Below are 14313 nucleotides of genomic sequence, written 5' to 3'. Positions count from 1 at the left end.
TCATTGCGCACAAAGAAATCATCATACTGTGGCAGACACAACTATGTACATAGGGATTTTATTATTTTAATGTTTTCTGTTCTGTATATGTATATCTGTAGGCTGCTTAATAGGTCATGTGTCCCTCAAGCCCTTAACGAACCCAAGCCATGACGTGATCAACTGATTGGCCAAGCTAAACCTCCAAATTAAAATCTTTGTCTAATAGCCTGCACTCTGCACAAAGTCACCACACAGACAAGTTGACAGACACTTGACAAATCAGGTTAGTTTAATATATCTCTGTATATTTATATCATTTCACTTATATGTTGTAATAAGTTAAATATGTTCTATTAAACTACACTAGGCGTCTGATATTGCCTAAATGTCATCCATTATCTATAAACATAAATATGCTAAACCAGGCTTAGCAGTTGTAAGGTTCCTTTTGTAATTACTAACAACTTTTCTATATCTTTGTGCTTGCGTGCATGAGAAATTTAAGTCCGAATGTGTTGTAGAATAGTCCTATTTTAATTCTGTCGTTTAGGTATGTGTATACAATATGTGCATATAACATTTCACACAGCACATAAGTTTTAAGCGTCTTACTCTTAGTTATGATAATAATTACATTTTATTCAGATATATTCGGGATACAGACTGTTGCTGTGCTCTGTCGTCACCCCAGTCTCACCCACAGGGTAGGCTCATTGTTTGAATCATTCATTTCAGATTTGCATTATTATCCATGTATTCCATTAACTACTAGCATATCCATTACAGTAAAACACTGTAATATAGATCAGTTACCATCTAACCCATGTATTGTGTAAACAACTTCGTGACCTTGTTTAACTTAGAATGTTTATTCATATACGTCTTGTTATGCACTCAATAGGATAAGTCGTAACTTTATCGTGTATTTCATGTTTGCTAGTCTGTTTATAGCCACTGGTAATAAGTATTGCACACTGATGATTTTATGTACTATTCATTGTATCACTATTTCTGTAAATATTTCAGGGTGACTTATCGACCACGAAAAATAAAGATTGCTCTGGCAATAGCTCACACCCGTAGCGTGTGTTTGTCGTCTGTACATTCACTGCCCTGCTACAAATGGAGCCCCCAGTGAGGACATTGCCACCATGTAGGACATAGATTGAACGCCAGCAACATCCTGTGGATATTCCTGGAATATCAGCACCTGTTCTGACTACATTTGACATTGTCACGTGACATTTGCGTTATATCTGTGTTTTGAATGTGACTTTTCCAATATTGGATACGTGGTATTTCTCAAAAAAAACCCTGGACACGTTTCACGTGAGTTGAATGAATGTTTGACTGTTCAACATCATTGCTAGCTAGCATCTTTCATTGTATTCTGTAAACGTAATTACCTGGCGCCAGGTCTCTAAAATGTAACTTTGTTTATAACTTGTGTTTGGTAACCTTGCATTTTGCATTTACTTGATTATATTGTGCTTCTGTGTCAGCTCCTGATCAGGATACTGTTGGTACCAACTTTGTGTATATAGCTATATTGTATTTCATCAGTTATTTGCCACAATTTAGTTCTGTATTGCTTTAGTTATGTGAGCTTCGTTTAGTTGAATTTAGTTCAGTTTAGTTTAAATACATTTAGTTAACTCTTGTTTATCTTCAGTTAACTTGGTATTCAGAGTGCTTGTGTGTATGAAAGTGACTTCATTTCATTTCTACTTTCTGTTCGTCTCTAATCAAATAAAAGGTAAGCAAGTACAACTACATAGCAAGCATAAAAGGAATTAAATATGTTTTAATGTACTAACTGAATGACGACAGACTAGCGCACCTTCTTGATACACTTGACATTCTTAATAATCTGCCCCTCCCAATCCCTCATGTTGTCCTACATACTTATGTTGTAGCTTTAGTATTAGTTTTGCAAATCCACATTGTAAACTTAGGAAATGCATTGTCTTATACCTAAATATGTGTCAGCTCCAACTTGTGTACACCTGCTTGGGCTTCTTACTTTGGTAATTCCCTTTGCAGCTTGCGCTGTTTTGGAGTGGTGTTAAACACAATTCACCCACTCACTCCTTCGCCCTTTTGCGCAAATATTTATACATTTCTTACAGTGTGCTGTATTGTCTCTGAACTTTTCAGACATTCCACTCGTTCTTGGAGCCCCGACTATCGTTCTTTTGTCGTCAAAGCAGTTTGGGAACTATTTTAAACTGATATCAGCTGACATGTAGATATCATTGTGGTTTCCCTTTATTCTGATGTGGACAGCATAAGTTCGCTTTGTTATTGCATATCATAGTGGTGTCTTAACTTGGAACACTACCTCATTTTGCCTTTGGGCAATTAAATTTCGTTTACTTCTGCTACCTCAATTAACCATGGAGTTCAAGGATGAAGAGTTGGAAGGAATGGCCACGCTCTTTAAGAGGCTTGGGATGCACCCAAAGGCCGACACACCTGAGGATTTTAAAGCCTGGATTAAGGGAATGTATTCCCAAGAAGGTCCTCTCAAAAGAGAGGAGGAAGAGGCATCTGTACCTCCTGCTACCAATACCCCTCAGTCAGTAACACCAGATGTTAGGCCTGTAGCTGTCGCTTACCATCAGTTTCCAAAGCTACCCTTGTTTAGCGGTGATTTCCAGGGCAAGGACACTTCATTTGACCTTTGGACTTATGAAGTCGATTGTCTCTTGAAATCAACGAACTACACCCCCGATGTTATGGATCAGGCCATCAGGCATTCCTTGAAGGGAGAAGCAGCAAGAGTAGCAATGAGATTAGGATCCAAGGCTTCAACACAGGATTTGCTGAACAAGCTCTACAGTATTTATGGTACTGTTCAACGCAAGGAAGCTCTGTTAGCCCAATTTTATAGTGCCTCCCAAGGTGAAACTGAGGATGTGGCCACTTGGGGATGCCGGTTGGAACACCTGTTATCGAAAGTCACCGATCATCACACCATCTCTTTTCAGGATCAGGATGACATGCTGAGGAACATGTTATGGGGTGGTCTTAGGCCATCACTCAAGAGTGTATCTGGTCATAAGTTCGATTCAATACCAACTTTTGATGGTCTAAGGATATCCTTGAGGGAGATTGAATACGACATGAAGCAAGGAAGAGATCCGATGCCATCAGCTAGGAATAGGACAGCTACTGCTAAGATGGCAGCCGAGTCGAATATGGTGACAAAGAAGGATATTGAAAGTCTGACGTCCGCCATCCAACAGTTACAAAGTGAGGTCTCAGATATGAAGATCAAGCAACAGGAGACAGCCCATGTCTACCAACACCAGTCATTTGCCTCCAGTCAACAAAGTTACCCTAAAGGCAAATACCAACATATTTTACCATCTGACTCTCAGGATGAGATTGCTACCCCATTAGGATCCTACTTGCCTTCAAGGTCGGGTAAAGGACCGGATCACAGAATGCCACCAGGCACAGGTGATGGAGCTAACTCTTACTACAGAGGTACAGGAACAGACTCTAATCATAGGCGATTTGGACCTACATTACCTAAGCCTAATTCACAAGTTGGTGCACCAAGAAACCAGTATCCACCACCACCAAATGAGAGCATTAATCCTCGAAGGTCACAGGAAGTTGTCTGCTTCCGATGTGGTTACCCAGGACACATTGCAATTGGATGTAGGGTTCGTCTAGACCATCTTCGCCATCCTTTAAACTGGCAAGGGTCTATGGGCAGGGGTCACCACTAGACTTACTTCAGAGCCCCAACAGAGTACCTGAAGGATTGGTTGGTTGTGCAAATGAAGATGACATCCTGCTTGATGGTAAACCGGTCCGAGCCTTGCTGGACACGGGAGCGACTGTGTCTTTGGTATCTGAAGCTTTTTATGAGGAACAGTTACAACACATTGCCTTAGAGCCACTAGGAAACATACTGGACATAGAGTGTGCTGGCGGTGAGACATTACCCTATAAAGGATTCATCAAAGTGGATGTAACACTCACCGGAGGAGGGACTGATGTTGATGCTATTCCATGTTTATTTCTTGTAGTACCTGCTACTAGATACAGTGCCAGAGTACCAGTGCTTCTAGGAACAAACATCTTAAACTGTTTATTGAATACCTGCAGGAATCAACATGGAGACAAGTTTTTACAGAAGGCCCCATTACGGACTCCATGGTATTTAACCTACAGGACTATTGCTCTAGGAGAAAAAGAGCTCGAACGGAACAGGTGGAGACTTGGACTGGTGAGGAGCGCTGAGGAGAAGAATGTCCGGATCCCTCCTAATAGTAGAATTGTGGTGAAGGGTCAGGTAACCAAGGGACTGAAGACACCTAGACTATGTGCTCTTCTTCAACCCACATCCCAGGCCTCCATTTCTTCTGATGTTGAAATAGCTCCAACCGTCATCACTTATGATAAGGACAATCCTGATGTAATTGAAGTCCATGTTTTCAATGTCACCACCCGTACCATAGTTATACCTCCCCGATCGTTACTTTGTGAACTTCAACCCGTAACCATACAAGAAGCACCACGTGGACAACCTTTAGATGAGGAGGCTCTGATTGAACAATTGGGAATAGAGAAGGATAACTTGACATCTCAGGAGATAGAGCAAGGCCTTGATGTTATCCTGAGGTTCAAAGATATTTTTTCCAAACATGAAGAGGACCTTGGCCACTCTTCAGCTGTTCGACACAGAATTGATTTAACAGATGACCATCCTTTCAAACAGAGACATCGTCGAATACCACCAGCCATGTTTGATGAGGTTCGGAGTCACTTACAACAGTTGTTGTCTGCTGGAGTCATCCGAAGATCTCACAGTCCTTGGGCATCTAATGTCGTCTTAGCAAGAAAGAAAAATGGAACTCTGAGGATGTGTATAGATTTTAGACAGCTGAATAGACGTACCATCAAGGATGCTTATGCCCTACCACGTATCGAGGAGCTGTTAGACTGTTTAGGAGGTATGACCTATTTCTCAGTTCTGGACATGAAGAGCGGGTACCACCAGGTTGAGATCGAGGAGAGCCATAAGGAAAGGACTGCCTTTACTGTTGGACCTCTGGGCTTCTTCGAATATAACAGAATGCCATTTGGACTCTCCAATGCCCCAGCAACGTATCAGCGTCTTATGGAACAATGTCTAGAGGGTCTCCATCTGAAGATTTGCCTCATCTACCTTGATGACCTCATCATCTTTTCCAAGACTTATGAGGAACATATTAAACGTCTGGAGATGGTTTTCAAGCGACTTCAAGAATGTGGTCTCAAACTTGCTCCCAAAAAGTGCAAGTTTTTCAAACACCGAGTGAGATATGTTGGATATATCGTTTCCGCTGAGGGTATTGAGGCAGACCCGGAGAAGGTGGACAGGATAAAAAACTGGCCTACACCATCAACACCTGAGGAAGTTAGGAAGTTTCTCGGATTTGCTGGTTATTACCGTAAATTTGTGAAGAATTTTTCTAGTATTGCCAGACCTCTGTCTGACTTGATGCCAAAGACTGTCAAAAGATCAAGGAAACAAACCTCAAAGACTATGGGTTTCAAGTGGGGTCAGGACCAGCAACATGCCTTTGATAGGATCAAGACATGCCTTTCTATGCCTCCAGTTCTGGGGTATGCTGACTACACAAAGCCCTTTGAACTTCACATAGATGCAAGCACTCACGGTTTGGGAGCAGTCCTCTATCAGCACCAGGACGGCCACCTACAGGTAATTGCATACGCAAGTAGAGGATTGAAGCCTTCGGAACGAAACTACTCTGCCCATAAGTTAGAATTTTTGTGCTTAAAGTGGTCAATTTCCGAAAAGTTCCACGATTATCTGTATGGAAATGACTTCGTCGTGATGACTGACAACAACCCTCTAACCTACGTCCTAACTACAGCTCGTCTAGACGCTACTGGACATCGCTGGTTAGCCTCTCTAGCCAACTATAACTTTACCATCAAGTACAGATCAGGAAAATCCAATATTGATGCTGACATTCTGTCCAGATTACCTCAGAGAGAAGATCAAGTACAAAGGGAAGAGATAAACAGGGACTCGGTTAGAGCTATCTGTGATGTATTGCAAGTTCGTAGCCTTGTTGAAAGTTTGGTTCTTTCCACTCCTGACTTCGACGAACACGAGGAGACACCTGAAGACAGATGTGACTTTAATGCCAGAGATTGGAGACGAACTCAGTCAAAAGATCAAGAGCTTGCTATCATAATTGACCATCTCAGGAATAAAACAAGACCGGATAGGACACAGTTTCTTGGGAATCAAGAGATGACAACGCTGTTGAAGAGTTTCCAGCACTTTCAGCTGAAGCGAGGTGTTCTTTATCGGGTCACCAACAGGGATGGAGAAGAACAGGAACAGTTAGTACTTCCAACCAGATGTCGATCTGCTGCATTACGAAGTCTCCATGACAATGTGGGACATCCAGGGAGAGACAGAACCTTGGCACTTATCAAAGACAGATTTTATTGGCCTGGAATGACAAAGGATGTAGAAGCCCATGTTCAACAATGTGTGCCATGTTTGCGTCGTAAAACACCAACAGGAAGAGCACCACTCGTCAGCATAGAAACATCACAGCCTCTAGAGCTTGTGTGCATGGACTTCCTCACTCTAGAACCATCAAAGGGAGGACAGCAACATGTTCTAGTAGTGACTGACCACTTCACCCGTTATGCCCAGGCCTACCCAACCAAAAACATGACGGCCAAGACAACTGCTGAAGTTTTCTTCAACAATTTCATCATACATTATGGGATACCTAAGCGCATCCACTCGGATCAAGGACCCAACTTCACTGGTAAACTAATGCAGGAGTTATGTCAGCTACTGAAGATCAACAAGTCGCGAACTACACCATACCACCCTATGGGGAATGGAATGTGCGAACGCTTCAACAGGACGCTCTGCAACATGCTTGGCACTCTTGATCCGGACAGTAAGAAGAATTGGCGAGCCCATGTCGGACCATTAGTGCATGCATACAACTGCACACGCCATGAATCTACAGGATTTGCACCATTTTTTTTGATGTATGGACGCCATCCACGTCTCCCAGTGGACATAGCCTTTGGACTTGACATGGGGACAGCCAAGCAGAAGTCCATGGCCAGTTATACAAGTGAACTGAAAGATCGTCTCACCCAGGCCTATGACATAGCCTCTATTGCTGCCAGGAAATCCCAGTCCCGGAACAAGAATCTTTATGATCAGAAAGCTAGGGCAGCAATTCTTGAAAAGGGTGACAGAGTACTTGTGAAGGTTGTTGCATTTGATGGCAAGCATAAGTTAGCTGACAAATGGGAGCAAGACATTTATGTTATCTTAGACCAACCGAATCCATCCATACCAGTGTTTGTCCTTGGTAAGGAGAATGGACAAGGGCGGACAAGAACCTTGCATAGGAATTTATTACTTCCTATTGGATCTCTTCCCCATTCAGCACCAGTGCCCAAGCCAAGAAAATGCAAGCCTCCACAACCAAAGCCAACCGTTCGACAGACACCGAGGGAAGACACCACAGGCAGCACAGGGAGTGAAGATGGAGTAGATGAAGGAGAAGACATTATGTATATCTCCACTCAACATTCAGATTCTTCAGGGTCAGTTTTATATCAAGCTGACAGGCCACTTGAAGACAAGCTGAATGAAGATACTGAGGATGCGGATCGTGCCGATTTTGAAACTAAGAAGACTGTAGATGCTGAATCACAAGAACAGCATTCAGAAGAATTTCCAGTTCCACCTGTGGATGTTCTTTCAGACGCTGAACCTGCAGTTCAGCCAGCAGATGTCCTGTCAGACACTGAGACTCCAGTTCCGCCTGTGGATGCCCCACCAGATAGAGAACCTGCTGCTGATGTGCCAGTGCAACCAGAGCCTCGACCAAGAAGATCTGTTCGAGATAGACGACCACCAAGTTGGATGAGCAGAGGCGAGTTTGCACTTTCTGCAGTTACGCAGCCAGACTGGTTAGCTCGAGCAAACTATCTCAGTTCTTTAATAGAGGAGGGGGTGCTCGAGGGCCAACCAAAACGTCTTTCCGATGCACTACTGGATCTGGTCACCGGAAAGAACAAATGACGAGGACGTCATTTCAAGGAAGGGGGGAAGTGTGTGGCAGACACAACTATGTACATAGGGATTTTATTATTTTAATGTTTTCTGTTCTGTATATGTATATCTGTAGGCTGCTTAATAGGTCATGTGTCCCTCAAGCCCTTAACGAACCCAAGCCATGACGTGATCAACTGATTGGCCAAGCTAAACCTCCAAATTAAAATCTTTGTCTAATAGCCTGCACTCTGCACAAAGTCACCACACAGACAAGTTGACAGACACTTGACAAATCAGGTTAGTTTAATATATCTCTGTATATTTATATCATTTCACTTATATGTTGTAATAAGTTAAATATGTTCTATTAAACTACACTAGGCGTCTGATATTGCCTAAATGTCATCCATTATCTATAAACATAAATATGCTAAACCAGGCTTAGCAGTTGTAAGGTTCCTTTTGTAATTACTAACAACTTTTCTATATCTTTGTGCTTGCGTGCATGAGAAATTTAAGTCCGAATGTGTTGTAGAATAGTCCTATTTTAATTCTGTCGTTTAGGTATGTGTATACAATATGTGCATATAACATTTCACACAGCACATAAGTTTTAAGCGTCTTACTCTTAGTTATGATAATAATTACATTTTATTCAGATATATTCGGGATACAGACTGTTGCTGTGCTCTGTCGTCACCCCAGTCTCACCCACAGGGTAGGCTCATTGTTTGAATCATTCATTTCTGGTTTGCATTATTATCCATGTATTCCATTAACTACTAGCATATCCATTACAGTAAAACACTGTAATATAGATCAGTTACCATCTAACCCATGTATTGTGTAAACAACTTCGTGACCTTGTTTAACTTAGAATGTTTATTCATATACGTCTTGTTATGCACTCAATAGGATAAGTCGTAACTTTATCGTGTATTTCATGTTTGCTAGTCTGTTTATAGCCACTGGTAATAAGTATTGCACACTGATGATTTTATGTACTATTCATTGTATCACTATTTCTGTAAATATTTCAGGGTGACTTATCGACCACGAAAAATAAAGATTGCTCTGGCAATAGCTCACACCCGTAGCGTGTGTTTGTCGTCTGTACATTCACTGCCCTGCTACAATACTAAGAATGTATGTCCCTCCTGCCAGCTCGACTTTCTATGTTGCAGTCGATAAATCTATTAAATTCCGAGCAGGCTTACTATGATTGAAACAAAATGAAGGAAGACGGCTAAATATTGATGTATCTTTACGCACATGTCCTCTTTGTAAATTCGGTATAGAGGATGAATTCCATTTCCTTTTAGTATGCAAGTATTATTCTGAAGAAAGACTACGTTATTTTCCACATGTCTATAACCAAATTCCAAATATATTTATATTCAAAAGCTTGTTATCTTCAGCGTCCAGGGTATCATTGCTAAATGTATACAAATATATATATACTGCTTACGAAAAGAGGCAGACTTTGTTAAATGCCTAATTGTTCCTATATATTGTGATTGTATATGTGTTATATGTATATGGGCCGGTGGCCTTCATGCATAATAAAGATCTATCTATCTATCTATGGTGGCTGAGATGTCCCATGAAGTGGTGGATGTGATTGTGGTGTCGCATGTCGTAGTTTCTGTGGTTCTGATGTCCCATGTAGAGGTGGCTGTGGTTGTGATATCCCATGTAGTGGTGGCTGTGGTTGTGATGTCCCATGTAGAGGTAGCTGTGATTATGATGTTCTATTTAGTGGTGGCTGTAGTTGTGATGATCCATGTAGTGGAGGCTGTGTTTGTAATGTCCCATGTAGTAACTGCAGTTGTTGTAATGTCCTACATAGTTGTTGTGGCGTCTAATGTAGCAGTTGCTGTGGTTGGAATGTCCTGTGTAGTGGTGTCTGTCGTTGAGATGTCCCATGAAGTGGTGGATGTGATTGTGGTGTCGCATGTCGTAGTTTCTGTGGTTCTGATGTCCCATGTAGAGGTGGCTGTGGTTGTGATGTCCCATGTAGTGGTGGCTGTGGTTGTGATGTCCCATGTCGTGGTAGCTGTGATTATGGTGTTCCATGTACTTGTGGCTCTAGTTGTAATGTCCTACGTAGTGGTGGCTGTGGCTGTAATGTCCCATGTAGTGGTGGCTGTGGTTCTGATATCCCATGTACTGGTGGATGTAGTTGTAATGTCCAATGTAGTGGTGGCTGTTGTTCTGGTGTCCCATGTAGTTGTGGCTGTAGTTGTGGTGTCCCATATAGTTCTGGCTGTGGCTGTTATGTCCCGTATAGTGGTGGATCTCATTGGGATGTCTAATGTGGTGGTGGTTGTAGTTGTGGTGTCCCATGTAGTGGTGGATGTGATTATTGTGTTCTATTTAGTGGTGGCTGTGGTTGTGATGTTCCATGTAGTGGACGCTGTGTTTGTGGTGTCCCATGTAGTAACGGCAGTTGTTGTAATGTCCTACATAGTTGTTGTGGCGTCTAATGTAGTGGTGGCTGTGGTTGTAATGTCCCATGTAGTGGTGGCTGTGTTTGTTGTGTTTCACGTAGTGGTGTGTGTGGTTGTGATGTTACATGTAGTGGAGGTTGTGTTTGTGGTATCCCATGTAGTGGTGGCTGTGGAAGTGATGTCTAATATAGTTGTGGGTGTAGTTGTGGTGTCCCATGTAGTGGTGACTGTGACTTTTTTGTCCCGTATAGTGGTGGATGTGATTGTCATGTCCCATAGTGATGGCTGTGTTTCTGGTGTCCCTTGCATTGGTGGCTGTTGTTGTAATGTTGTATATAGTGGTGAATGTTGTTGTGCTTTCCAATGTAATGATGGCTCTGGCTGTGATGTGCCATGCAGTCGTGTCTTTAGTTGTGATATAATGTATTTCTTGTGTCCCATGTAGTGGTGACTGTGTTTGTGATGTCCCATGAGTGGTAGCTGTGTTTCTTGTGTCCCATGTAGTGGTGGTTGTGGTTGTGATATCCGATGATGTTGTTATAGTGTCTACTTCAGGACAGCCATGTCCAAATATTTCTACAGACCAAAAACTATGTAGCCAGGCTCTATGACATTTAGTTATTATTATTCAATCTGCAATCTTGATCTTTATCACTACCGCAGAGTACATTGATTTGTCAGCTACTTTGTTCCTCTTTGTCACTTCCATTAATTACTGTATATGACATTTATGGCCTTTATTGGTCATCCCCCTTGGCTGTGTCTGTCATCACATCAGCTGTAGAAGGAAGTGCTGTTAGTTTCTCTATCTGTCCATTGTTGAATCTTTGCCTGTCTATTGTTGTTAAAAACTATATATATGTATGCTCACATCTATACTGTACCTGAGACAGGTGAGATGTGAGTGTGGAGTCCGGCATTCCGACTGTCTCTGTAGGGACGACCTCGAGCAGGATTATGCCGCTTGCAGGAAAGGCCCTGGGGTTGACCTGGAAGTCCGCTCACCTCATTCGTGTATACTTGTTTGTCATGCAACATATGTCATATTTGGGATTTCACTTTCTTAGTAAAGTACAAATTCTAGTACTTTTTTCGGTTGAGTCCCATCCGGGATTCGAACCCGCACCTTCAGAGTCAGGCACCTAATCGCCAGCACACAAAGTCAGCCGCCTAGCCGGCTCAGCCACCACGACTTCCACAAAAATGAAAGTCGGACAACTGGTAGTCTAGACTGCGTACTTTGTGTACCCCTCTGATGAGTGTAAATTGGCACGGCTCCCAATGGTGTCCCATGTAGTGGTGGCTGTTGGTGTAACGTCCTATATAGTGGTGAATGTGGTTGTGGTGTTCCATGTAGTGGGGGCTGTGATTGTGATGTCCCATGTTCTGGTGGCTGTGGTGTGATGTAACATGTAAAGGTTCCTGTCGGTGAGATATCGCATGTAATGGTGGCTGTGATTGTGGTGTACCATGCAGTGATTACTGTGATTGTCTTGTCATTTCTAGTTTCTCAATGTGATTGTGATGTGGTTGTGTTTCTGGTGTCTTATGCCATTTTAGATGTGATTGTGGTGTCCCATGCAGTGGTGGCTGTGGTTGTGCTGTCCAATGTATTTATGGCTGTGGTTGTGATGTCCCATGTAGTGGTGGATGTGATTGTGATGTCAGATGTTGTGCTGAATGTGGTTGTGATGTCCCATGTAGTGGTGGCTGTTGTTGTTATGTCCTATGTAGTCGAGTCTGTGATTGTCGTATTTTCATGTAGTAATGGATGTGATTCATGATTTGGATGTGTTTAACATGTAGAGGTGAGTGTGGTTGTGATATTCCATGTTGTGGTTTCTGTGATTGTGATGAGCTATGTAGTGGTCGGTGTGATTTTGATGTTCGATGTAGTAATGGATGTGATTGTGGTGTCCCATGAAAAGGTGGTTGTGATTGTGATGTCGCATGTTGTAGTTCCTGTGGTTGTAATGTCCCATGTAGTGGTGGTTGTGGTTTTGATGCCCCATGTAGTGACAATTGTGGTTCTGGTGTCTGCTGTCATTGTGGATGTGATCGTGGTGTCCCATGTAGTGGTGGATGGGGTTGTGATATCCCATGCAGTGATGGTTGTGGTTCTGGAGTCAAATGTAATAGTGGCTATGATTGTAATATCCTATGTACTGGTGGATGTGGTTGTGATGTCCCATGTAATGGTGGCTGTGTTTGTGATATCCCATGTAGTGGTGGCTGTGGTTGTTATGTCCCATGTAGTGGTTGATGTGATTCTGGTGTCCCATATAATGGTGGTTGTGTTTCTGGTGTCTCATGAAGTACTTGATGTGGTTGTAATACTCTGTGTACTGTAAGATGTTCGTGTGATGTCTCATGTACTGGTGGCTCTGGTTCTCATGTCCTGTATAGCTGTGTATATGGTTATGGTGTCCCATGTAGTGTTGACTGTGGATTTAGTATCCCATGTGGTGGTGGATGTTGTTGTTATGTTCCATTTAGTGGTGGCTGTGACTGTGATGTCCCATATGTTGGTGGATGGTTTCTGGTGTCCCATGTTGAGGTGGCTTTGGTTGTGGTGTCCAATGTAGTTATGGCTGTGGTTGTTATGTCCCATATAGTGGTGGCTGTGGTTCTGGTGTCTTATGTCATTGTGGCTGTCTTTGTGATGTCCCATGTAGTGGTGACCTTGATTATGGTGTCCCATCTGGTGGAGGCCTTGCTTATAATGTAATACCTAGTGGTGGATGTGGGTGTGATGTCCCATTTAGTGGTGGATGAGACTGTAAAGTCCCATGTGGTGGTGGTTGTGTTTCTGGTGTCTCATGTATTAGTGGCTGTGTTTGTAATGTCCTCTATAGTTGTGTATGTGGTTATAGTGTCCCGTTTAGTGGTGGCTTTGGTAGGCATGTCCCATGTAGTGGTGGATGTGGTTGTGGTATCCCATGTAGTGCTTACTGTTGTTATCATGTCCCATGTAGTGGTGGCTGTGGTTCTCATGTCTCATGTAGTGGTGTCTGTGGTTGTGATGTCCCATGTAGTGGTGGATATGGTTTTGATGTCCCATGTAGTGATGGCTGTGTTTCTGGTGTCCCATGTTGCTGTATTTGTAATGTCTTATATGATGGTGGATGTGTTTGTCATGTGGCATGTAGTAGTGGCTGTGATTGTGGTGTCCGAAGTAGTTTAGGTTCTGATGTACCATGTAGTCGTGGATCTGGTTGTGATGTCCCATGTAGTGGTGGCTGTTTTTCTGGTGTCTCGTTTATTAGTGGCTTTGTTTTTAATGTTGTATATAGTGGTGGCAATGGTTGTGGTGTCCAATGTAGTGGTGGATCTGGTTGTGATCTCCCATGTAGTGATGGATGTGGTTGTGGTGTGCCATGAAGTGGTGGATGTGATTGTGATGTCCCATGTACTGGTGGCTGTGTTTTTGGTGTGTGATGTGGTGGTGGCTGTTGTTGTAATGTCCTATATAGAGGTTTATGTATTTGTGGTGTCACATGTAATGATGGCTGTGGCTTTGATGTCCTATGTAGTGGTGGCTGTAAAAGTAGTGTCACCATATAGTAGTGGATGTGGTTGTAATGTCTTATGTAGTGGTGGATATCTTTGTTATGTCCCATGTAGTGGTGGTTGTGATTGTGGTGTCCCATGTAGTGGTGTCTGTGGTTGTAATGTCCCAAATGTTGTGTGGTGAATGACATTTGCCGAGAAATATGTCATGAATTCCATTGCACACTGTGCCCAGAACACTTTGGACAACTCTCTAATTGTAAGAGTGTAATGATAAACAAAGGTTCCAGTCTTCTAATG

At 42.7% G+C, this 14313-nt stretch overlaps 1 protein-coding gene and 1 long non-coding RNA gene across 2 annotated transcripts; both read left to right on the top strand.

Moving 5' to 3' along the window:
- Nucleotides 1–641: 641 nt before the first annotated feature.
- On the top strand, nt 642–8731 carry LOC137260220 (uncharacterized). Its single transcript, XR_010954740.1, has 3 exons — nt 642–686; nt 1009–1311; nt 8713–8731. It is a non-coding gene; the product is annotated as an uncharacterized lncRNA (long non-coding RNA).
- On the top strand, nt 1963–3771 carry LOC137260289 (uncharacterized). Its single transcript, XM_067797977.1, has 2 exons — nt 1963–2009; nt 2300–3771. The coding sequence occupies exons 1-2, from the start codon at nt 1963–1965 to the stop codon at nt 3720–3722; spliced, it is 1470 nt and encodes a 489-aa protein (XP_067654078.1). The 3' UTR covers nt 3723–3771.
- Nucleotides 8732–14313: the final 5582 nt, after the last annotated feature.

Source organism: Haliotis asinina, chromosome 13 (genome assembly GCF_037392515.1).
Source record: "Haliotis asinina isolate JCU_RB_2024 chromosome 13, JCU_Hal_asi_v2, whole genome shotgun sequence".
NCBI lineage: Eukaryota > Metazoa > Mollusca > Gastropoda > Lepetellida > Haliotidae > Haliotis > Haliotis asinina.
Note: the sequence above shows the minus strand (reverse complement) of the source record. Positions and strands in the feature narration are given on the sequence as shown.

Coding starts and splice junctions, on each gene's coding strand:
- LOC137260289 (XM_067797977.1), top strand. CDS start 1,963: ATGTGTCAGCTCCAACTTGTGTACACCTGCTTGGGCTTCTTACTTTG. Junction 2,010..2,299: donor TGCTTGGGCTTCTTACTTTG/GTAATTCCCTTT, acceptor TGCATATCATAG/TGGTGTCTTAACTTGGAACA.